Source organism: Pituophis catenifer, unplaced genomic scaffold (assembly GCF_029215685.1).
Source record: "Pituophis catenifer annectens isolate HBS135680 unplaced genomic scaffold, rPitCat1.0.hap2 SCAF_6, whole genome shotgun sequence".
Classification (NCBI taxonomy): Eukaryota; Metazoa; Chordata; class Lepidosauria; order Squamata; family Colubridae; genus Pituophis; species Pituophis catenifer.
In genome coordinates, this window is record NW_027256886.1 from 45998042 (window position 1) to 46022060 (window position 24019).

Below are 24019 nucleotides of genomic sequence, written 5' to 3' on the forward strand. Positions count from 1 at the left end.
GTCACACAGAGAGAGAGAGAGAGAGAGAGAGAGATTTGTCTAGGAGTGTGTTTTTAGCTATTCTAGTAGCAGATGTGCAAGTTGCTAGTTTATGATTTAGATTCTTCATGAGATCAATTAACCGGGGTTCCTACTTCAGTACTGAATTCAAGCAATATTGTATATGATGATTTTACACCGATAAATGGAAATGTCTATCTTAATCTTGAAGTATTCTATTTTTCAAGCAGGTTAATCAATTCTCAAAATGGGGACACCTATATTGAACAAACCTAGATCATTATCCTGCACTGCAGAGAATTGTGAGAATTCTGTTCAAAGCAGCAGCTTAGGGAAACAGGTAATAAATATATCAAGATATGTATTTTAATATATGTTTATATATTTAGATTATTAAACAGTTCTTACATTACATTTATGTTAGTTAATGAGTGCAACCCTACGAGAACGGTTGAAGAAAACAAGAAGATCCTTTCATTCAAATTTTATTGTTGCCAAACAACTTAAAATAGACGATGAAAACAACAGTAATCAGAAGGAGAAAACTTTATCTAAAGAAGAACCATGTTCTGTATTACATGCTGAGGATAAGTGCTTGGAAAAAGTTCCTGATGAAACTATGTGTTCGAAGAGTTCTGCAGAAGACAGCTTACTATCTAAATACAGTGGCTATAATAAAGCTATGCACAATTCTTCAGAAATTAATTTGTTGGGTACAGACTGTAAACAATGGGAGCTGTTGGAGGAAAAGATGACATTAATAAAGCAGCTTCAGGAAAAAGAGGACATTCTTCGAAGACTTAAATTGGTCAAACTATATAGAACAAAGGTAAGTAAAGTAAATATTAAAACTTCAGAAACAGTTTTAAATAAATTTTAATATATTAAAAACAAATCCTGCAGATAATGTTGTTTTTTTAATATTTTTGTTATGCTATTGCATTCTCAAATATTAACCAAACTTAGCATGTCATCAAGCCAATTTCTGTTCCAATTCATTCTTGCATAATATATTTGCTTTATCCTAGAGATAAATAAGTCTTTAACTGTAATGGAAATTGGCCATTTCCTTAATAAGATAATATTTCTTGCCAATATGTAAAGTGCTATCTATTTTTAATTTAAAGCTGAAAAGACTTATTTTTATGTAATACTAATTGTATATAAACTATACTTGTACTCAGTGTCATTCAACCATTCTTGTCTTTTTGCACACATTAAAATTATGATCTTTCCTTGCAGAAGTCATATCCATTGTTTAAACTGTGCTTTTATGTATTTTGTTCTAGAAAGTAAAACATTTTTTCAAATAAATGTATGTTCTAATTCTACATCTAATATAAGTTATATTGTATGCAACAAATTTTCATTTTAATGTTTGCCAATTAGTGTACATTCAAAGTAACAATATAGTTAAGTTTAAGTCCAATAAGAGTTTTAAAATAGTTTTGTATATGATACTTTGTTCTTTCAAGTGGAAAGTAAATTACAAACATGGGGCGGGGGAAATTTCTGTTCTCTATTGCAGGGGTCTCCAACTCTTGGGCCGTGGCCCATTAGCAGGTCATAGCCTATTCGGAATTGGGCCGTGTGAGTGACTGGCTGGAGCGCGCAAACATGCACACACAGCTCAACTTGCATGAGTGGTGGGTTGGTGGGCACTTACGTATGTGCGTGCCAGTCTGCCACATCCGCTAGTCAAGCTGTGTGTATGCGCACTGGCCCAATACTCCCGCAAGGCCCACACAGCCCAGTTCCTCTCTCTCCCCGTCCAGCCAGGCCAAGCCGCAAAAGTTGGGAGCCGCTGCTCTATTGGAACCTTTATCTAGGTTACCCATTTCAGCTATATCAACACATTGTAAGTATTGCTTTTTTCTATTTCCCTACAGAATAACCCAGAAGAGTTACAGTTTCTGATATCAAAATGGAGAAAGAGTTCCCAAGCAATTCTATATGAGCTGCAATCAGCCTTATCTACTGATAACAAGAAATTAAATCTGACTCAGTTGATTGACAGTTTTGGATTAGATGACAAACTCTTACATTATATCCGAACAGATGAAGATTTTACAGATACATAAAAATTAGTGTTTTATTTCACTCTTAAAAATATATCAAAAGATGACTATTTTCAAGAATTGAATCTAAGTTCTGAATTGTATGAATAGTTTATTATAAGAACCTGCTATCTCTTTCTTTTTTAGTCCACCCTCTATATTTAAATCCTGGACATCTATCCCTCCTTATTTAATACATTAAACTCCAACACTCTGCTGTTATGTCCCTTCTCATTTGTCCTTAACTCAGTCTCTCTTCAAATTGCAATTTTTCAGCCAAATTTCTTTTGCCAAGTTGCTTTAGGATACCTTCTCCATATGCAAGGAAATATTTCTGTTCCTTTATGAGTTTTTTTAATTCCACTGCATATCTTTGTTTTGTAAAAGTTGAATGTCTAAATATACCAGTTTTAGTATGACAACAGTAATCTGTTACAATACAAACTGGTAAATTTATTTAAATGAATTATGAATATAAATATGTTGAAGTGATCAAAATGAATTATGACACAATATTTATAAAACTATCTTAATGTAATAAAGAATAAAGTTGAAAGAGAAATTCAGGAAGGGGGAAAAAACCTACCTTACCTAAGAGTGTTTATTGCTAAAATTGTTGCACATCAAAGAAAGCTGGGAATGTTCTCATTCTCAATCTTTCCACTTCAGCTTGAAGGACAGCCAACTCCTGGGCTTGTGCTTTTGCAAGATCTACCAGGTGCTGTCGTTGTACAATGTCCTCATAATGCTCCTTAGCAATATTTTGGTTCAGTAGTTCCGAGTCTGGTTTTTAAACAAAAATATTCAGAATAAAATCAATAAACTGATTACCAGTGTTCCTCAACTTCTTTCAAATTTACTAATAGGACTATGATAAGTATCATCTTGCTGTTATGAGCTGTACATCATTATATGATTACTACATTTGCACCCCAAACAGCTTATATTTATTAGATTCATTTGCTGCCCATCAGTATTACTGAAAGGCTCGCTGAATGAAGTGGTCCAATTGCTAGTGGTAGAAGATTGGTAACCATCTCACAACTACTGAAACTAAAATAACAAAACGGAATTAATAGAAATGTCAGAATATGTTGCAATGCTTAACAATGTTATGGCAGTTGGTAATTAATGTAGGAAAATGTACACACTTTGATATCCAGATTATTTTTTTGGGAAAAATGATTTTTCATAAAGTGCATAATGTGAACTCACTAGCTAGTGGTACATCATGATTTTTGGGGGGTGATATCTGATCCTTGCATGTCACTTACCAGTAGCCTCATAAATGTGCCGCCTTTCTGATACAATAACAAGCATTTCTTGTAATTTCTTGCTGAATTTCTGGTTTGATACCTCTTTTAAGTGTATTTGTTTCTCCAATTCTTTAATTATTTTTTCTTTTTGTTCTATATTTTTCTTGTGAACCTGGTAATTAAAAACAAAATTATTAAAAAGGGATCTTTAGAATTTAGAATGAGTGAAAAGATGCTAAAACATTTTATTACTTTTGTGAAGGAGGATAATGTTAGCTTTTAATACAATTTAATTCAAAGTTTTAAAATGTAGCCAGTAATTAAAACTATTAATAGAAAGTGAGGGTTCCCTCAATGAGAAGTTGAAGTAAAACAGGAGCACTCAACTATATAAAAGATTTGGATCCAAAGCAGGCAAAAGTGCTTTTGATCTGGTAGGGGTCCTTTCTGTTTCTATTGGCTTCTCTCTCTCTTTTTTTTTTTTTTAATTTGATTTATATGCCGCCCTTCTCCGGAGACTCAGGGCAGCTTACAAAGTGCTCAGCAATAGCCTTCATCCTTTTGTATATTTATACAAAGTCAGCTTATTGCCCCCACAACTGGGTCCCCAATTTACCTACCTTAGAAAGGATGGAAGGCTGAGTCAACCTTGAGCCTTGGCGAGATTCGAACCTGCAGTAATTGCAGGCAGCTGGTCTTAATAACCAGCTTAATAACAGGGTGCCTTAGACCACTGTACTACCAAGGCTCTTCTTTAAAGAAACAGTGGCTTTTTCTGAGTTTCTATGATAGCTGTACAGGCTCAAAAAAATAGGAATTGTTTTTGTTTTCCTACATCTATGCAGGCCCAGGAAAAGGTACATTATTTAAGGTATAGGTCAAATTTGATTTCATTGAGGGCCATTGTTTGACCTCGGGGGGCTGGAGTAGGCGTGGCCAGCTTGATGTCTCTTGTGTCGAAGGAGCCTGTGGCCCAAATGTTCTGCCAGTGAAAATGGGCTCCCAAGCTCCGTTTTCGGCCACAACGGCCACCTTCAGCCCTCTGCCAGTGAAAACATTTTTGCTGGCAGAGGCACTGTGAGCCGGACGGTTGCTGTTTCCAGGGTGGTCCCCCGCGCCAGATCTAAGCAACCCACAGGCTGGATTTGGCCTGTGGGCCTTGAGTTTGACCCCTGGTGTAGATGAAAATGCCTATGACATGTTTGAAACACTCTTGTCTGCTTTGAGTCTGAACACTGCATATTTTGGTGCTTTATAATTCTGGTATGAATATTAACAAAAAGAAAGAGAAGAGCTGAATCATGATTCTTGTTAGGGGATTAATATTTAGCTATTTAAAGTACTATTATACTACAGTTTAGGCCAAGTCCTTGAGGTCATATATGACTCGCATAAGATAGTTAAGCTTCATCAATATATATTTTTTCAAATTATTTATATATTATCTACTTTAAATAGTTCAGGTTGTTAGTGATCTTTCTACCATTCAGTTCTAAGTCATTCTGATATGCTGTCAATTTAAGTTGCTTGCAAACAACTTTTTCTTAATTCTGTTCTATCCCCTTTCCAAAATGGTCTTATTTTTAGTCTATATAAAATTTGATTCACTGTGGAAATACTTCAGAACTGAAGCAATATTTTTTCAGTTATGTTTTAGACTGCATATACGTTCACTAATGCAAGATGAACATTAAATTGAGGAGACCACTATGTTAAGATCTATAATACACTTAAATGTTTGAGGAAAAGTGATACTAAGGTAGTAATAAAAAGCAAGTAAAAAAACGGGCGGGACTGGTGTTGCAACGAGACGGCAGGTTTTCGGGGCTCCGGAACTACCACCGATATCTCCACCTCAGGACGATCCAAATTGGATCTCACTGTCCTGTTGAGACAGTGATAGAGGAGGGCACATTCTGTTGATCCCAGGGACATCGCAAAGTCGCAAACTAAGGTAGTAATAAAAAGCAAATAAAACAAAGAACTAGTATAAACTATTCTTCAATGTTGTCTCTTGATACATTATAAAGACGACTAATAGCTAGAAGGAGAAGATTAACTTACGCAATAGTGTATTCAGATAGAGGAAGAAAAATCATAGTTCATTTATATGACAACTGTGAAGTAAGTAGAGACAGAATTGAAGAGCATATATTGAAATAAATCTTACTGACTGAAACTCCCAAAATAATCTCATCTACCGGTAGTAGCTGGGTGATCGACATTTGTGTGCAAACAAGTTTGCAAATAAAATTGTTCTAGTAAGTTACTGTATTTTGGGGGATATAAGACTCACTTCCCCCTCCCCCAAAGTGTATGGAAATGTCTGTGCGTCTTATACAGCAAATGTCGAAGCCCCGCCCACCCGCCAGCCGTTTTTGACCTTTGCCTGCCCCGTTTACCACCCATTCCAGGCTGTGGGGATCTCCACAGCCCATTACTGCCAATTGCTGCCTCCGTGCATTGCGTTTTTGGCCTCTGCATGCTCTGTTTTTGGCCTCCGCATGCCCCGTTTTCGGCCTCTGCATGTTGCATTTTTGGCCGGTTCCAGGCGGCAGGGATTGGCAGCGATCCCCGCTGCCTGGAACAGGCCAAAACATGACATGCAGAGGCCGAAAACATGATGCGCGGAGGCCGAAAATGTGACGCACAGAGCCAGCGATCAGCGGTGATGGGCTGTGGTGATTCCCGCAGCCTGGAACAGCTGATTGGCAGAATTCTGGGAGGCCGATCCAACCACCAATCAGCTGCTTGTGCTGAATCAGGCTGCAATAACATGCTGAAGCTGACCAGGCTGTTTGCTGCAAGGACACTAGCCAGATGAATACCGATAGATGCTGGTTAGGTAGAGACAGAATTTTTTTTTCTTGTTTTCCTCCCCAAAAACTAATGTGCATCTTATACTCCGGAGCATCTTATACTCCAAAAAACAATGTTAACTCTTCATGTAGCAAGCTTTGTATACCATGAGAAAAAAAGGGTTGGGAGGTGACTCTAGAAAAAGAAATTTTTCAGGTAACAAATTAGGTTACAGATGTGGTAAAAAGCAAAAGAAGTGACTGGAAGTATTTCATAGCATTAGCAAGAACGCAAAACTGTCTTCCTTTAGCAAGTATAAGTATGGGGACATCTGTAAGTCTAAATTAAGGTAAATATGTTGAGTAGGTAGCATATTCCATGTTTATTAAAATTTATTCCATAAGAAAACTTACCTTGTCTAGAAAGTTAAATGTTCCTTCCATTACTGATACTTCATGATTCATCCGCTTATCATAGTTTAAGACTGATAAGAACTATGAAATTAAAAACAAAAGATCAAGCTAATATAGCTGATGCTTCCTGATGTTAAATCCTAGATTTGCAATATTAACATAGCAAAGGTAAACTTTCAAAGGAAGATTGTTCTGCTTTCCAGTTACAAATCTTAAGAAAATTCACATTTATCTCCAAAAGCTTTTATTAAACTAGCAGACTATAGTATCCAGTCTCAGATATAATGCATATACAGTTGTTCTTAAGATTGTGAACCCTTTTGAATGCTAAATATTTGTTTGATTTGTTCTCTATGTAAGTCATAAAATAGATAAAACTTAATTTACCAAATGAGTAAAAAACAACTTTTTTCGCTTTATTGAATAAATTGAATAAAGCTTGGCTGTCTCAGGAATTCTGGGAGTTGAAGGCCACAGGCTGTAAAAGAGCCACAATTGCCCACCCCTTCCCTAGCCTGAGTTCCGTTGCCTGGGATCCACGTGGGCTGCCACGTGGTTCCCCACAGGCTCCGGACGCAAGAGAGCAGGATGGAGAAAGCAGCTTCCACGCCTTCACTCACTCACCCTCACTCTCTGCTCTGTTGGATCGCCGGCCGTTCGCTTACCCCACCCACTCCCAATCTATTGCTGCCTCTGGAGCCCAGCTGATGGCTAGAGGAAAAAAAAAACTGTTTAAATTCTTGCCGCGGGGCTTCAAAGGGCCGCCATATAGCCACGGGTGCAGCCGAACTGTTTGTTAAATTGCTGGCTTGCCCCGCCCCTCCGCACCACTATTTATTGCCAATAAATAGTGGTGGGCGAGGGGTGGGCGAGCCAGCAATTTAACAAACAGTTCGGTGGTTTTTTTGTAATTTTATTGGCCCACGGAGCTTCAGCATAGGCTAATTAGCCCCTTGATTCTATCGGCCTCCCGGCTCTCAGCTGATTTGCTCTCAGCTGTTTTGCTCAGGGCTCTTCTGCTTCCTTGCAAAGAGTCCTGGAGCAGATATTTTTTCCCTTAGCTCTGCTGAAACATGAAACTGAAACTGCTTTGCTGTTGCTGCAAGGTTGGAAAATTAGGCAGGCAGAATTCTTTTCTTTTTCCTCACCAAAAAAGGTGCAAACAATGGGAAATTTAGGGAAAAAGAGGAGAGTTCAGGATTTTAAAACACAAAAGAAAAAAAGCTCTATTTAACTAGGGAATTGTAATAATTGAGATACTATTAATTGTATATTTCTGAAAGCAGAAATGGTTAAGTTGTGGTTTGGAGGAATATATGGGGGAAATTATTTGGTTTATTATTATTGGTAAATATAATTAATGGATTTGTAAGAAATTGGATTGCATGGAAATAATTGGAATATTCATGTTCATATTGATTAATATACAAAAAAGGTAGTTATATAACTAATTGATTTATATTAAAATGTTGAATTTATATTAAACAACTAACATTACATAATTAACCAATGTGAGGATGGATATAAAAATAAATGACAATGGGAAGGGGTATAATATAGAATAGAAGGGAAAAATTGAATTTGATTAAGATTAGAGATGAGGATGAAGGGTAATATTGGTTTTTTACAAAAATAGATGAGGAATAAATATGGCAAAAAGGAAATATAGAAATTGTAAATTTAATTGAAATGACTAAACACTGTTTAAATTTGTGAACCGGCCAAATACTCTGTTCAAAGAAAATACATTGTATGTTTGTATGTGTATTTCTAATTATTGTTATTTATTCATATTTGTTCTCTTTTATTCTTTAAAGTTTAACAATTCATTCTTTATCTTAATATCTTTATATTTGTTTGGGGTTGGCTTTCTTCCCTTTCATCTTTTTTATTGTACAGCAATCTTTCTCCTCAAACCTACCACCTCTCTCTTTTCTTTCCTTCTTACTTTCTCTTCCTCCCCCTCTTCTTCTCCTCCCTACTTCCTCTTTCTTTCTCCTTCTCCTCCTCTCTTCCTCCCTCTCTTACCCTCCCTCCTACTCTAATTTCCCTTCCCTTCCTTCATCCCTCTCTATTGCTGTATCCTTTTATGCATATGGACTACTCAGAGGGCTGAAAAAGTTATTTCTGACTGGTCCTCGCACTTTTGACCAGTCCTCGAACTTACGACTGTCCTCACATTTTATGTTTTTGCCCTATCTTGTCACCATGGTGAAGAGAAGCAGTTGTGAAATGAGTGACATGATTGTTAAGAATGTTACAATGGGCATAAATGATGACCAGTCATAAGTGCGAAAACCGGTCAAAAGTGCGAGGACCTGTCAGAAATCATTTTTTTCAGCCCTCTGGGTAGTCCTTTTGTGCATATGGACTACTCAGAGGGCTGAAAAAGTTATTTTTGACTGGTCCTCGCACTTTTGACCAGTCCTCGAACTTACGACTGTCTTCACATTTTACGTTTTTGCCCTATCTTGTCACCATGGTGAAGAGAAGCAGTTGTGAAATGAGTGACATGGTTGTTAAGAAAGCTGCATGGGCATAAATGTGAGGATGGTCATAAGTGTAAGGACCGGTCAAAAGTGCGAGGCCCAGTCAGAAATGACTTTTTTCAGCCCTCTGAGTAGTCCCTATGCACATAGCCATGCCCACTCGGTCACATTACGAGCTAGCCACGCCTACACAGTCACGTGACCAGCTAGCCATGCCCACCCAGTCACATGATTGCCAAGCCACACCCCCAACTAAGCCACGCCCACAGAACCTGTTGTTAAAAAAATTGAATCCCACCACTGGCTTTCTCCTTGTAACTGCCTTCCACATCATTGTTCAGTGTTCTAATGGAGGTCTCATGAACATTGATATTTGCCAATGGGACAGAGGCCTTTAGTTCCTTAGATGTTTTCCTTAGCTATTTGAAACATCCTAGAGCCATGACGGCGAACCTATGGCATGGCATGCGTGCCAGAGATGGCACGGAGAGCCCTCTGCTGACACGTGCACCATCACCCCAGGTCAGATCTCCATGGTGTTTCTTTCATGAGCTTCTGTTTTCCTGCAAACGACGAAACAGAAGCTCACGAAAGAAAAAGATCTTACCTCTTGCCACGCTGCCAGTATTGGGATGTCCCACTTCTCTGCTGAGCATACGTGCATATCCATGTGCATGTCTGTGCATGTTCCACACATGTGCACATTTGCACATGTCTGTGCATGTCTATGCATGTGCACATTTGCACATGTGTGCATGTTCACACATGCACACACATTTACCCATGTGTACACTTGTGTGCACACACCTTTCAGTTTGGACATATGTGTGCGCAGTTTGGGCACTTGGTGTCTAAAAGGTTCATCACCACTATCCTAGAGTATTACATGCCTTATACTTGATGAGATCTTGATTAGTAAACCACTTCTAGGAAGGATAAGAATGGCCTCCATTTGTACACAGTGTGCCTGACAATAGATTGGTAAAGTCAGAATTCTTTGGAAATAGTTTGTAATCTTTTCCATCCTGGTGCGTAGCAACAATTATTTTTAGAGGTCCTCAGAAATCTTTGTTTAAGCCATGACACATCTCTACATACTTGTGTTGTGAAGAGCAGACTTAATCAAAATACCAAAAATTCTATTCAGACCTCCCACACTTACACTTGATTGTATTCTTATTGGCTGAAACACCTGTAATGTGTGGATGAACTTTGGGAATGAGGGGAAAGATATTGGCTAGGAAACAATCAGAAAAAGGAGACAGGAGCCCTCAATGGCTTAATGGTCAGAGAAGGAAATTTAGGAAGGACCTGCACTAATGGATCAAAAGTGGCAGCAGGAAGTTTGTACATCCAAATAAGTTTTAGGACTTATGTGAACAAAATATGATGTTTTAGGTCATATTTATGCAGAAATATTGAACATTTAAAAGGTTCACAAACTTTAAGCACCACTATAATGTAGAATAAAATATAGAGAGGTCTCATGCAGGTATTGATGAGATAGGTAGAATAGCAATAGCACTTAGACTTATATACCACTTCATAGTGTTTTACAGCACTCTGATATGTACTTTCCAATATAGTTACATATTTTATATCATCATGATAAGTATTTGAAAATATGAACTTACAATCTGATGATCTTTTGTAACATTTAGTTTTTGTATATCTCGAGCCTTTTGATTCAGATCTTGTACTTGCATCTGCATTTTTCGATGTTCCCATTCCAGCTGAAATATCCCTTTACGGAAATCTTTACTTTCTACCATACTGGCAATCTTTTTTTCTCCTTGAGCCTTGAAAAAAAGAAATATTTCTTCATGCAACATATTGTTTTAAAACTGCATTCTGATAATAGGTAGATGAGATTTCGCAAAACTGAAGGGAAAATGGCAAAGTTAACTCTTCAAATTAACAACATTTGTGCGCTAATTGAATATGGTGGATTTAAAAGCAAAGACAGCCACATTGAATAAGAAAGAAAAATCACTGAGGTTATATGCTCACTGGTATTTAGATTAAGTGTTAGGAGAATTGCATGAATTGGGGCTTGTAATACATGATAAGAGAATTAAAATAAGGTTAATTATGTCACTTAAAAAACTAGAACTGTATTTAATTAGAAGTTGTAAATGCAAAGAAAATAACTTTTCGTATAAGTCATCTGCAGAGGCTTTATTTTTTCAAAGAAAGATTGTTACCCAGATCATGCTGTTCAGCTCTTCAATAATAGTCCTGTTGATCAAAATAGCATCTGTGTAATCTGGTATTAAGTTGGTGCCGTCTAGTTCCACTTGTCCTTGTTTAAAGAGGAACTGGACCATCAAATCTAATTGAAATCTCATTTTCTGTTCCCGAAGCCTACAGTTAAATAACATTTTTAAAAAAATAATATAACTTATTTTAATATTTTACCATGATCAGGGGAAAAAAACCCTATCTAGACTATATTAAGTACTGATTTATCTAACTATACAGGTAATCCTCAGGTTATGTCCATTCAGCAACTGTTCAAAATTATGATGGTACTGAAAAAGTTGTCTTACAACCAGTCCTCACATTTGTAACTGGCACAAGTGTTCCTATCATCAAATTATCAAAATTCAAGCGTTTGGTGACTGGCCCAGATTTATGATCATTATATCACTCCATGATCATATTCTCCTGCCTTGCATGAACTCCACCCCTCCCCACCTGCTTATCTCACCCTCATCTCTGCCCTTTTGCACAACACAGCCAAGAGAAAGAGGCTGCTGTATTCTGCTGCCTACCTGCTATAGCTCTCCTGCTACCCCAGTTGACCTTTGTTTTCTACTTTGCCTTATCTCCCCTCTGCTGGACTTGGTGACACTGGCTGGCTTCAAGCTCCAAGGTTCAGGGGCTCTGGCCTCACTTTCTTTTCTGACTCCTAGTTGCTGCCTCCATGGGCACTGGCCTCCTGGCAGGTCTGCCCCACTCCAGCAGTGTTACTTTGAGACAGCCAGTGTTAGCAAATCCAGGGGAAATGAGGTGAAAAAGACAACAAATATCAGTTGGAAGCGGTGGGGAGGTGAAGAGATGAGGGACCACATCTGAGTTACTGTGTGGGGTAGTGGTGGACAGCCCCATGAGGTTTTCCCTGAAAAGGTGTGCTCATTGGCACCTGCGCATGGTGGAGCCGATGCTGCTACTGGCCACGCTAGCACTTGGCTTTCACCTATGTAGTTCCTTTGGGACTGCCTGGGTGTGAGCAACGACTATGGCAATGACACTGAAACCGGGGAGCAAGAGTGCTTTCCCCAAAAACAATGTTTCCAGGCAGCGGGATCATGTGCACATTGCTTTGGTCTCTTCTCCGATGCTGTCTTCCTCTTTCCTACCACTGCCTGTGGTGCTTGCAAGGCATGGAGTCATGCCTCTTCCTGCTCCCAGAGCCACAAGAGAAGACTGTACCTGCACAGGGAGCAGTCTCAACCCAACTGCCCTCTGGGCTTGTTGCTTGTGGAGTTCAAAGAGGGTAGAGAAAGGCCAGATGAGGGAGAATGGTTGGTTCCAAAACTGGTACCATTTCTGCATCCAGCCCAATATTGGGCCTTTTCTTTCCTGTGCCTGCCAGGGGTATGGGGAAGAGAATGGAAGAGAATTGGCTCTTTTACTAGCCTGTGCCTGGTGATTCATCTGAAGACAGTTCCTTCCAGTAAAAGGCTTTCTGACCTGCTAGGTGGTGGCAGTAGAATACAGCAGTCTTTTCACCTCAGTCGTGCTGTGCAGTGCAACTCAACAGGCAAAGATGGAGGAGAGATAGGCAAATGGGAGGAGTTAAAGCAGAGACAGTTCACATAGGCAGAAGAAGCATGAGGTCCTCATCTAATGACCATATAGTTCCCACTTAATGACCACAATTGAGACTGCCAAAATTGTTGTTGCACAGTCATGTGATGCTTCGCTTAATGACCAAGTACCAGTACCAATTAGCATCATAACTCAAGGACTATCTGCACTGGAAAAAATTAATCTTTTAATCTGATGGGTTCTGCTTTCAGAGGACAACTTTTCCATTGTCTGTGATAATGTTGAATAAAGAACATGATTAACAATTATAATGTTTTCTTAGACTTTTTCTCCATAACAAAAAGGTCTTTTACACTTTGGGTACTGTAGCATAGGTTTATTTAATTAAAATTACTACTACTATATTATTATGGTATACTATAATATATATTGTTATGAGGTAATATACATGAGTACAATAATAATCTAATATATGCTTTTATAATATAAAAGAAAAAAGCAAACTTACAAATTGATCTCAGCAAAAACATGTTCAATGTCTTTCCGCAGCTGTTCATCATCTTCAATTCTTTTTTGAAGGAAAGTTTGCATCTCTGCTAGCGTCAGTGCTTTTTGCTTCACCTTTGCAAAAAGGAAAATAACCTTTAGGAATTTAAGATGAATACTACTTTCAAATCACATTGTTTTTTTTACATCATATACATATAGAGACTGATGAAACATTTGAGACCCATGAAAATAACAAACCACTTCTTGCAAGATAAAAACTAGAAAGGATTTAAAAAGCAGCCACTTTCCTGTGCATGACTGGGACACTGTATGTTTCCCATTAGCTCAGTTCTGAGTGAATTATTTGTTTGTATAAAATATAAAGGTCAAATTTGATCTTAAATAATGGAACCTTATACATACTTGCTGTTCACTTTCTACTTTTGCTCGCCTAGCTGCACAAAAGCGTTCCCAGTTAATGATGTCAAGCCCCTCAGGTCTGTTTTCAGGATTGTCCATTTCATCAATTGCTTTCATTAAATGGGCGAGAGCATCCTGATACATTTTGGCAGAGCCCGGCCGTTCCCCATACGGATTTGCAGTATCTGTTTGTACTTTCATCTTCAAAGCCCTTCCATTATTGAACACAGCAGGCAAAGAAAAAAATTAATTTCTTCTGTGACATGTTACATATACAACAGAAAAACTTGTATATCACTAGCTTCATTTTGCCTTTTTAAAAAAATCTCTGTAGTGTGTATTAATTAGCATTTTTAAAAGAAACTATTTATTTGTATTTAATTTCTGATGTTACTGATGATGAGCACTGATGATGTTAACTAGTTTGGGTAATGAAACATCTGCAAGAAAACAAGCAAGCTCAGAGTGCACTAAGGATCCCTCATGTCTACCTTGAGCTACAAACATTCTCCTTTATTATTTAATTTCTATATATAGACTAGTAGGAAGGTTTGCAATCTTCCTTAATTTAAACAGAGATTATTTGGCTCTGTGCTACTATCATTTAGACAGTATATTGTAGGTGTTCTTTGTCGATTATGTGTTATTTTGCTCTGTGGTTATGTAGCATCTTGTATTTTGCTCTGTAGTTGCATAGTATTCCATTTATTTAAAAAATATTTTAAAAGAAAAAGGCAGAAAGAGAGATTTTTATGATAATGCTAGTAACTGTGGCTGCCACTTCATCTCATTTCAAGTGATTGCTTGATTGGTATTTTTAAACCTTCTTATTATGTAAATGCCCTTAGAATTGAAAAAATGAACTAATTTAGTAAGCTTCAATGATTTTCAGTTTTTTTCAGATACTATCTATACAACTTCAATTTTTTGCTCTGGAAAGCAATGTTGCTGTAATAGTTCTTATAAGATTATTACTGTAAGAGGGAATTCACAGACTTTCAGAAAATGATTGAACTAATGAAATTTTTCTACCTTGGTCGACGTTTATAAAGTTTGAATAGTTGATCAATATAATGAGTCTGAAGATCTGAAAATTCCTTTCTAAAACCACGTTCCATTACCTATTGGTTAGGGGGAAAACAGAAGTCATCTAAGTTTATTATGCCTATTTCCAGTTCTGCTACACATAATGATTACATTTACAGAAAATAAGAAGTTTTAAACTAAGGAATGTTGAAATTTATTTCATTATTGTCATATTCACTTTGCAAAGTATTTCCTGACTTCAAGGTGACATGACAAGATCTTTCCAAAATAAGCAGCATATATAAAGAATTCAATAAGAAAGTGTGGTCAAGCCAGCTTAATAAAAGCCCTGATCCTTTGTAGCTGTATGCAACATTGATGCACATACAGAAAAGTCAGAGCTTCAGTTATACTGTTATGAATGCTATCTTCATTTTTGAGCTCCTTTAATGCTGTTGTACTTGTTGGCTGCAATATTTTTGTAGGCAGAACAATAATCAAGATGGGAGTTGTGTGATTGAAGTCCTGTCAACTTGTATGTATAGACAACATCATGGTAAGTACAAAATGGGCAGAGATTCAATTGCACAGTCCCAACCAACATCTTGAATTTTTTGCATATGACCCACTTTACAGATGCTGCAGTCTTGCCCTTAGAACTGGATCCCTGCAAGAAGACAGAGAGAACCATAATGATAGTGATGTCTCACTGGTTTAAAGAAAGAAAGAAATGTCTGCTAGTTGGATCTTTTGGCTTATGAAGTAGGCTATTTATCCATGCTATGACAAAACAATCTCCAAGGCTATTATGTCCACCAATAATGGGCAATTGCTTCAGTATTTACCGGTAAATAAACTACCCACATAAACAATCCCAAATTAAACTGGAAGTTGTTAATTATCTAGTTTAGTCTAATCCATTAATCGAATTCAATAAGCTTCAATAATTCAATAACATTAAATACCACAGCTTCAGATGAAAAGCTGTGTTAATGTAGAGCAGTGTTTCTCAACCTTGGCAGCTTGAAGATGTCTGGTTAAAGAATTCTGGAAGTTGAAATCCATAAACCTTCTATTTGCCAAGGTTGAAAAACATTGATCTACAGTTTAAAGTCTTACTTTGTCTTCAGCAATTAATATGTCGTAAGCTTCTCTAAAAGCATCCACTTCTGTTTTAGCTGCCTTTACTGCTTCACTGGATATTACCTAGCAAAATAAAGATCAATATGATTGCCTGTCATTAGAACATAAAATGTTAAATCATGTTAGCACAATTGGATGAGTGATTATATACAGGAACTCTCCCACCTCCCCCTTCCCCCCCTTGGACTAGCTTTACTGAGTTAAGCATATCACTAGCCTCATTCAAAAATGTAAGTCATTTTCTTAAACCACATGAAAAACTACAAACAAGCAAAACGTATTTTATCATAGCGGTATGTGAATTAGTATAAGTGAACTTTTATGAAATGTAAGGGATATTTATAAAGAATTATTGATGATATTTTCAAGATGAGGGGATTTTACAAGAAAAAATTTTATTCGTTGAACAGACCGCTCTGATTCTAAAAGGGCAGGGATCATGAGAAGTAAATATTTTGTCAATGTCCCCCCCCCACGCCTCAGATATTCTTGCCTTTTCCTTCCTTTTTTTATTAAGATGGTGATGGAGTGCAGCTTCTCTTGAGGTCACCTCTTCATCCAAAAGCAGTGAGAAGATGAGGTTAGTTATTTTGAGTTCTTCCTAATAAAAGGTTTAAAAAGGGAACAAACAGTAAGTGCTGCTTATATGGAAGCAAGGATGATCAATATTATTCAAACTCACCTGGTATATAACCATTTCACAGTGGACTTTTTTGTCAAAGAGCCTGTTCAGGATTTCATCAAATCCTTGAGTACTTTCCTGAATCGAACCCTGAAGCTTTTTCAGTTCAGTTTCTAGAATCTGTGGGGGGGAAAAGTCGCAATGTCTTTATGTGACAATATTAACTGCAGATAAGAATAATGCATAAGAAATGCTTGGCGTCTTTTCAATCCTAATAATCTCTTTCTACATTTTTCCTAGACAATTATGTTTGCAAGAACAAGATGGAAATATGGAATTTGAAGGACCAAGAAGAATTACAGATGTGAAGTTTATGAGCCAGAATGACTGAAAAATTCATCAGCTTCTATCTCTCACCACTCTATAATCAGAGAAAGCTGAAAAGGTCCTGAGCAAACAGAGGAGAATTGGAAACATCCATCTAACTTGCTGCCAATTTAACTATTTATTTAGTAGCTCATTTTCACTCCCAGTTAAAGATATAATGAAACATATTTTGAGAAAAAAGTTTTCTAGTGGCTTTAATTTATTTGAGAATTTCCTTGTAAGCTGTCCTGTTTTCTCTTCCAGTATCTGAAAAAGCTTTATATAAAAATAAAGCCAGGATATAAAGCCAATTTGGTCTAGTGGTTCAGACACCAGGCTAGAAAGTGGGAGACTATGAGTTCAAGTCCCACCTTAACCATGAAAGGTAGCTGGGTGACCTTGGACTAATTACCCTCTCTTAGCCCAACTCACCTCACAGTGTTATTGTAGGGAAAATAGGAGAAGAAAGAATTGTTAGAGATGTTCTTGAGTTATTTATAAAAATAATAAAGGCAGGATAAAAATAAAAATAAACAAATATCCCCAATTGTTGCAATCTGATTTTAAAATATCAGTTTCTGATTTAATAAAAGAAATTGGATTGGCATATCACACTAAACTGAACTGATGGATGTCAAATGACAATGGTTTAGTTCAGATAATGCATTAATTCCAGCCAAACTATATTATGACCTACTATGGTCAGAATTTAATACCAAGCTATTAATAATGTAAAAGAAAACTCCCTTCATCGAAACTCAGATTTGTAAATATATTTTGTTAATTTCATGACATTAAGAAAAACTTAGAAAAAAGCTATCCTTAGTTTCTTGGTCACTCAAGTTGAATGGAAATTAAATTTGTTAGCGAATTGGTCCAGTCATTTCTTGTGAATTGTACATTATAAAAGAATTGCATTTAGAAAATAATAAAAGTAAACAACTAAGGTGGCATGTTGCTGACATCTCATTCTGTCTATGGCAGAAAAAGAAATTAAACTAAATATAGGGAAACTGGCATGATTTGTGTCTTATGAGGGAAAGTGAAGACTGCCTCATTCATGCTTAGACAAATTACTCATTCCTATTTACTTAAAATTTTGAATATAAAAAGTGATTATTTTTAAATCTGACAATGGAATATTTGGAAAAGAGATTACATTGGTCATATCTGACTATCTATGTTTGATTTAAAGTAGTCAAGAAGGCTTTACTAATAAAAAAGGTTCCAATCTTTAATGAAAGAGAAGCTTAATAATCTTCTTTTGTATCCATTTACCTTTCGATGTTTTTCTCTTTCTTCATTCAGTTCTTTAACCTTCTTTTCATATTCCTTATATATTTTTTTTTCTTCTTCACTCCAAAGGGCTTCTTCTTTTGATGCAAATGGAGGTGGTGGGATTTCCTGAGTATATCAAAGAAATCATTTCAGAAACAACAGTGGACATTGGATATTTGCAAAAACTAAAAGATTTTAATTAAGTTCCAGAATGTATTTTCTAATGATATTCAACAATGCATCTATCTTCTATGTAATATGAGAATAACATGGTTTCCAATCCCTCTTTGGTATCTGTTGAACCCCATGGAAAGCCGATTTTTAACAGCTGAACTTGTTTAAAATAACTTTGAAAATAAATGTTTGAAACCTTTTAAAATTTTGGGTTCTTTGCATTTTGAACAAACCCCAATTCATTTGATTGACAAGGCCATGGAATCAGAGTGTGAAATCTCTCATATACTGTACTTTGTGATACAATTGGTTCTAATGACACTTTGGAAGTACATTGGTGCATGTCCACCCTTATGACTCTGATAATACTTAAGGGGCAGGTTAGTCAGCTGCTTCTTCTGAGGAAGCAAGTAATGAATGTACATGTGCTGTGTTCTTCAGGATTGTTACAAGTTCAACACAGAGTATTTCTGATATATGTGCTGCTAGCACACTTCTATGAATTACATGTGGAAAATTGGAGCTTTTGAAATTCTATGGCTGATTTAGGAATAGGGATAATGATGGTGGTGGACATGTGCCCCCATTCCTTTGTCTCCCAGAGATGCATCTATTGATTAGAGTTCTTAAAATATTGTAGTTTATAGGATTACCCTCTCCTTTGGAGTTCCTACCACTATACAATTAGCCTGAATTTCTACAGCAAAAAAAAATAATAATCACCAAATCAAAGAGTTAATTTATAATTTGGACTGTGCAGGCACTGAGGTAAGGTTAAGATGCTCACAGCTGTGTTCTTCTCAAGGTACCTGAAGGACATACAGTAGGTGTCCATATTGCTTTAATTGTTAGTCTGGAGGGAGTGGGTTGCACTTATTTCCTAAACCATTGGGAATAGTTTCCTCAGTTCTGAAAGTTCTGTGTTTTATTACCTTTACTCTTTAAAATTCATAATGTCTGCTGAATTTTTTTTTCATTCATTTATTTTATTGTATTATTTTTATTATTTTGCATGTAAGAACATGTATACTTATATATATGGGCACCTGTAGATCACATGCTTGTAAATTTAACATTTATTGCCTGGTTTAATAACACTGTTGCCTGCATACTGAAAATCTCTAATTTTTAATTCTGTGTGTGCAAACTCAGCAATCTTTCTCTCTTTGTTTTTTACCTGCATTTCTCTGTAAGTCTTCTTGTCTATTATCTTCTACCTTGCCTGCCTTTTACCCTACCTAAATCTTTTATTTGCATCTCTTTGGATCAGAGATAATCTTTTGGGACACACACTGATTATGAATGTACATTATATTAGTTGGTAATCATATGAAATCTTTATGATTTAGTAGAAACATAACTCACCATCTTCAAAATATCTTCCTTTTTTATTTCAAGGACTCCATTCATCATGTCCATAAGGCCACGTTCTCTTGCATTGTCACCCTGAAGAATGGCAGAATAAAAGATCAGAGAAAGAGTAGAGAAAGGATCAAGCTAGAAAAACTGTGAAAAATAAGGCTCTGTCACATCATGCTACCTGAGCAGCAAGTCGTCTTTTATATTCAATCCGAGCCATGATTTTGTTTTTTGCCTTCTGCACTGGAGTTAAGTACTTTTCTACTTTAATCTGTGGGAACAAAAGATGAGGTTTAGCTTCTTCTATGAGCAAGTAATTGACATTTTTCCTAACAAGTTCCCCAGCTACAATTTCCTTTAAATTTTTACGTCATAACAAACATGGATTCTTTTAAGTTGTGAGTACCCTACAAGATTTAAATATTGGAATAATGAAAGAGCATATTTAAGATTGTAGAATAAGTTAATAATTGTGTTACCCTGGTTTAAAGACTACTTTTATACATGAGGTACCACTATTATATATTAGTGTAATTGGAAATAAAAGTTTGTCGCTATCTTAATAATTTTTTAATTGTTAAAAGTTTTTATCTGAGCCACATAAATGCATTCCATGTGTAATGTTTTTACTTTTCTATCGAAGTAGACAACCAGTATCTCATAAGATTAAAAACCAAGATAGAAAATATTAAAAAGCATAACAAAAACTATCAGTTTAAAAAGGTAACTTGTGCTCTGTACATTTTGCTTGTCATCCAAGAAGCTTCATCAACTGTGAGAGCTGAAGAAGCTTCTTGGATGAGAAGTAAAACGTCTTCAAAGAAAAACAAGAAAGCCTAGTTGCCTCTTGAAAAAGCAACTTTGGGACAACCATGGAGATTCTCTGGATGATTGAGAATCTCCATAGTCATTTAACATTGCTATATACATTTATTCTGTCTATCAAGTGAGAAAATTTGGGAATCTCAAATACCTGACCTCTGATTCTTGAACCACCAGGGTTCGCTCTGGTTTCTCATTATCTGTAAGAGTTGGCACCCAGATTTCTTCTTTAATATCAAGCTGGTTGAAGATCTGTGCTATTCTTATGTTCTTCTCTTTTACACGTGCAATTTCCAGTTCTTTCATTCGTGCGACTGAATCAAACTCCTTATTGAAAGCACTCTTCATATTATAGATGATGTCCTGAAATATCAAGGATATCATGGCAGTGTTACTAAATAGCATATAGTAATATTGCATGTGAAATAACTGAGTTTCTTAAGTGACCTCAAATAGTTTAAAACTGCTTGCAATTCTGACCACTGGTCTCTAAAATTCTACATTGGTTTCATTGCTGAAGCTTTTTCTTCTGAAAACATGACATGGACATCCAAACATGGTATCACACAAATTCTAGAACACTTAAATATGGTTTGTGTAAAACCCAATTTATAGCTACCTGGAGTTATCGCTTAGTTATTCTTGTTATAAGATATAGAATACTTTACAAAAGCAATCCTGCCTATGTATAGTGGAAGAAATAAACAGGTATGACGATTTTACCCATAGCAATGTAATTTGACTTATTTTCTCCTCTCTAGTGTGCAGTTCCAGCTGGTTATATAAAAGAGATGTGTTCCCACCATACATTGCGCTCAGACTCCCAACCAGAGCATCTATTTTTTCTTCTTCTTCTTCTGTCTTCTCCCCTTCCTCTTTAATGGCTGAAGGTTGGGAATCAAATTCTACAATCTTCTTTCGAAGCTGGGTGAATATATAAATATATATTGCAGAATATTGTTAATACCATAAACCGTAGTAAATTTTGTAGAAAATATTTATCTGAAATAGAAGTTGCATTTCATGACCCAGAAGCCAAAACAATGCAATACTGTAAATTTAGAATAAGCATAAGCATAAGAATAAGCATAAGCATGGCTTAGGGCCAGGGTATTTGCGAGACCGCCTGCTGCTACCGATAACCTCCCACCGGCCAATACGCTCTCACAGAGAGGGCCTCCTCGGGGTGCCGTCGGTCAGGCAATGTCGGCTGGTGGCCCCCAGGGGGCGAGCCTTCTCTGTGGGGGCACCCGCCCTGTGGAATGAGCTGCCTCCTGGAATACGATTGATCCCGGACCTCCAGACCTTCCGTAAAGCCCTGAAGACGTTTTTATTTCATCAAGCCGGCCTAGCCTAAATGGTTTTTAATTGGGATTTTAAATTTTATGGATTTGGGGTTTTAAATTTGGGTAGCCAATGATTTAATTCTTTTAATTATCTTAACTTTTGCATTTGTATGTTTTTTAATTTTGGCTGTTCACCGCCCTGAGTCCCTTCTGGGAGAAGGGCGGTATACAAATTAAATAAATAAATAAATAAATAAATAAATAAGCATAAGCATAAGCATAAGCATAAGCATAAGCATAAGCATAGAATAGAATAGAATAGAATAGAATAGAATAGAATAGAATAGAATAGAATAGAATAGAATAGAATAGAATAGAATAGAATAGAATAGAATTCTTTATTGGCCAAGTGTGATTGGACACACAAGGAATTTGTCTTTGGTGCATAAGCTCTCAGTGTACATAAAAGCTATAAGTGAAAAATCATTTAGTAAATAGTTTAGAAAACAGGCTAGCAGCAAGCTTAGGCTAACTGTCAGAGAGAACCAATAAGAGCGGCAACAGAAAAGGATATTGAGTAAAAACTTTATACGAAAGATTGGTAATCATCTTGTTCTTTAACCGTTATGGTATTTCAGCTATCAAATCTTATAGCTTTCACTTTATGTAGCATTAATTTATTATTCAGGGAAGCATGAAAGCGTAGGTCTTTTCACTGGGATTCTACATGTCCTAGAATCCATACATACAATGTTGCTTGTGTTTGGTTTATATGATTTTTTAACCATGACATCATGGATTTTTATGTTTAATATACAATATATAGAATAGAACAGTGTTGGCGAACCTTTTCAGCACTGAGTGCTGAAACAGGAGCGTGCGTGCCTGTGTGCTGGAAACCAGAAGAGCATCTGCCTGGTGCCTGCATCTTCTGGTTTCTGGCATGCATGTGCGTGAGAAGACCAGCTGGGCGTGCCAGAAACCAGAATAGTGTCAATGATGTGCTCCCCCAGCCCTCCACCAAGAACAAACCAGTGCAGCCCCTCCCCTCCTGCCACTTCTGCAGGACCGCTTCCCAGCTGGCGTGCCTCATAGCCTGGCACCGGACAAACGTTCCTCCCACGTGGACTCAGCTCCTGCACAGCCAGTGAGCTGGGCCCTCAGCAGCATTTCCATGGCTGAGGAGTTGCACTCTCCTCCGGCCCTCCTGGGGCAGCTCGCCTCCCCAATGGCTCCTCCTCCTCCAGCATCCCGACCAGAAGTAGCAGCATGAGAACCACCATCGCCCCCTCATCCCCGGCGGTGGCAGGAACAGTCACTGCTGCTACTGTTCTAGGGCGCACAAGCCAGCCAGGTTCTCCAGACCGCAGATGCACGTCAGTGCCATGGGCTGGAGGACTGGGATCATGCAAGAAACCCACTCAGGCAGGGAGGGAGGGAAGCCCTGGCCCGCCTGTTCTGGCCGAGAAGCTCTGCTCTCCTAGGAAGCAACCACCAGGATCCCCTCTCCATGTCTTTGGGCATGCGAGTTGTCATCCATTGCTCTTCCAGGTTCTGATGCACCGGCCAGCTGGTCTTTACGTGCATGGGAGTGCCATAAACCAGAAGAGCAGCTGCCCGGTACTCATGCGTGCGCCGGGAAGATGTTCTTCCCATTTCCGGCATGCGCATGCGCACGGGCCACCTGCTCTTCACACTTGTGTTGGAGCATTTACAACTTCTGGAGGCAAATTGTATTAATAACAAGTGATTAATTGTTCTGTCAGGAAATTTCTCCTTAGTTCTAAGTTGCTTCTCTCTTTAATTAGTTACCACCCATTGCTTCTTGTTCTACCCTCAAGTGCTTTGGAGAACAGTCTGACTTCCTCTTCTTTGGGGCAACCCCTGAGATATTGGAACACTGCTATCATGTCACCCCTAGTCCTTCTTTTCATAAATCTAAACATATCTACTTCCAGCAACCATTCTTTGTTTTAGCCTCCAGTCCCCTAATCATCTTTGTTGCTCTTCTCTGCACTCTTTCTAGAATCTCAACATCTTTTTTACATTTTGCTACCAAAATTGGATGCAGTATTCCAAGTATGGCTTTACCAAGGCATTATAAAGTGGTATTAACACTTCACTTGATCTTGATTCTGTCCCTGTTTATGCAGCCTAGAACTCTGTTGGCTTTTTTGGTAGCTGCTGCCTCATATTTAAGTGATTATTCACTAGGACTCCAAGATCCCTCTCACAGTCCCCACTAT

The 24019-nt window shown here is 37.4% G+C and overlaps 2 protein-coding genes across 2 annotated transcripts in view; one reads left to right on the top strand and one right to left on the bottom strand.

Moving 5' to 3' along the window:
• The first annotated feature begins 237 nt into the window (after positions 1-237).
• On the top strand, positions 238-2283 carry SFR1 (SWI5 dependent homologous recombination repair protein 1). Its single transcript, XM_070946045.1, has 3 exons — positions 238-340; positions 425-829; positions 1890-2283. The coding sequence occupies exons 1-3, from the start codon at positions 248-250 to the stop codon at positions 2079-2081; spliced, it is 690 nt and encodes a 229-aa protein (XP_070802146.1). The 5' UTR covers positions 238-247; the 3' UTR covers positions 2082-2283.
• Positions 2284-2664: 381 nt separating this feature from the next.
• Positions 2665-24019, bottom strand: part of CFAP43 (cilia and flagella associated protein 43) — a 53641-nt gene continuing 32286 nt past the window's right edge. The window contains exons 24-39 of the mRNA XM_070945619.1: positions 21211-21411; positions 20644-20850; positions 19847-19936; positions 19672-19752; positions 18133-18258; positions 16549-16668; positions 16345-16467; positions 15843-15929; positions 14730-14818; positions 13701-13908; positions 13297-13409; positions 11219-11378; positions 10649-10813; positions 6526-6606; positions 3332-3485; positions 2665-2840 (exon numbers count right to left, since the gene is read on the bottom strand). Coding sequence (XP_070801720.1) covers positions 2665-2840; positions 3332-3485; positions 6526-6606; positions 10649-10813; positions 11219-11378; positions 13297-13409; positions 13701-13908; positions 14730-14818; positions 15843-15929; positions 16345-16467; positions 16549-16668; positions 18133-18258; positions 19672-19752; positions 19847-19936; positions 20644-20850; positions 21211-21411 — 2181 coding nt within the window. The remainder of the gene's footprint in view (positions 2841-3331; positions 3486-6525; positions 6607-10648; positions 10814-11218; positions 11379-13296; positions 13410-13700; positions 13909-14729; positions 14819-15842; positions 15930-16344; positions 16468-16548; positions 16669-18132; positions 18259-19671; positions 19753-19846; positions 19937-20643; positions 20851-21210; positions 21412-24019) is intronic.

What these genes read in the sequence shown, in the direction of transcription:
- SFR1 (XM_070946045.1), top strand. Translation starts at nt 248, where the DNA reads ATGGGGACACCTATATTGAACAAACCTAGATCATTATCCTGCACTGCA. An exon ending in GCAGCAGCTTAGGGAAACAG is followed by an intron (nt 341 to 424) that starts GTAATAAATATA and finishes CATTTATGTTAG; the next exon opens with TTAATGAGTGCAACCCTACG. An exon ending in TCAAACTATATAGAACAAAG is followed by an intron (nt 830 to 1,889) that starts GTAAGTAAAGTA and finishes ATTTCCCTACAG; the next exon opens with AATAACCCAGAAGAGTTACA.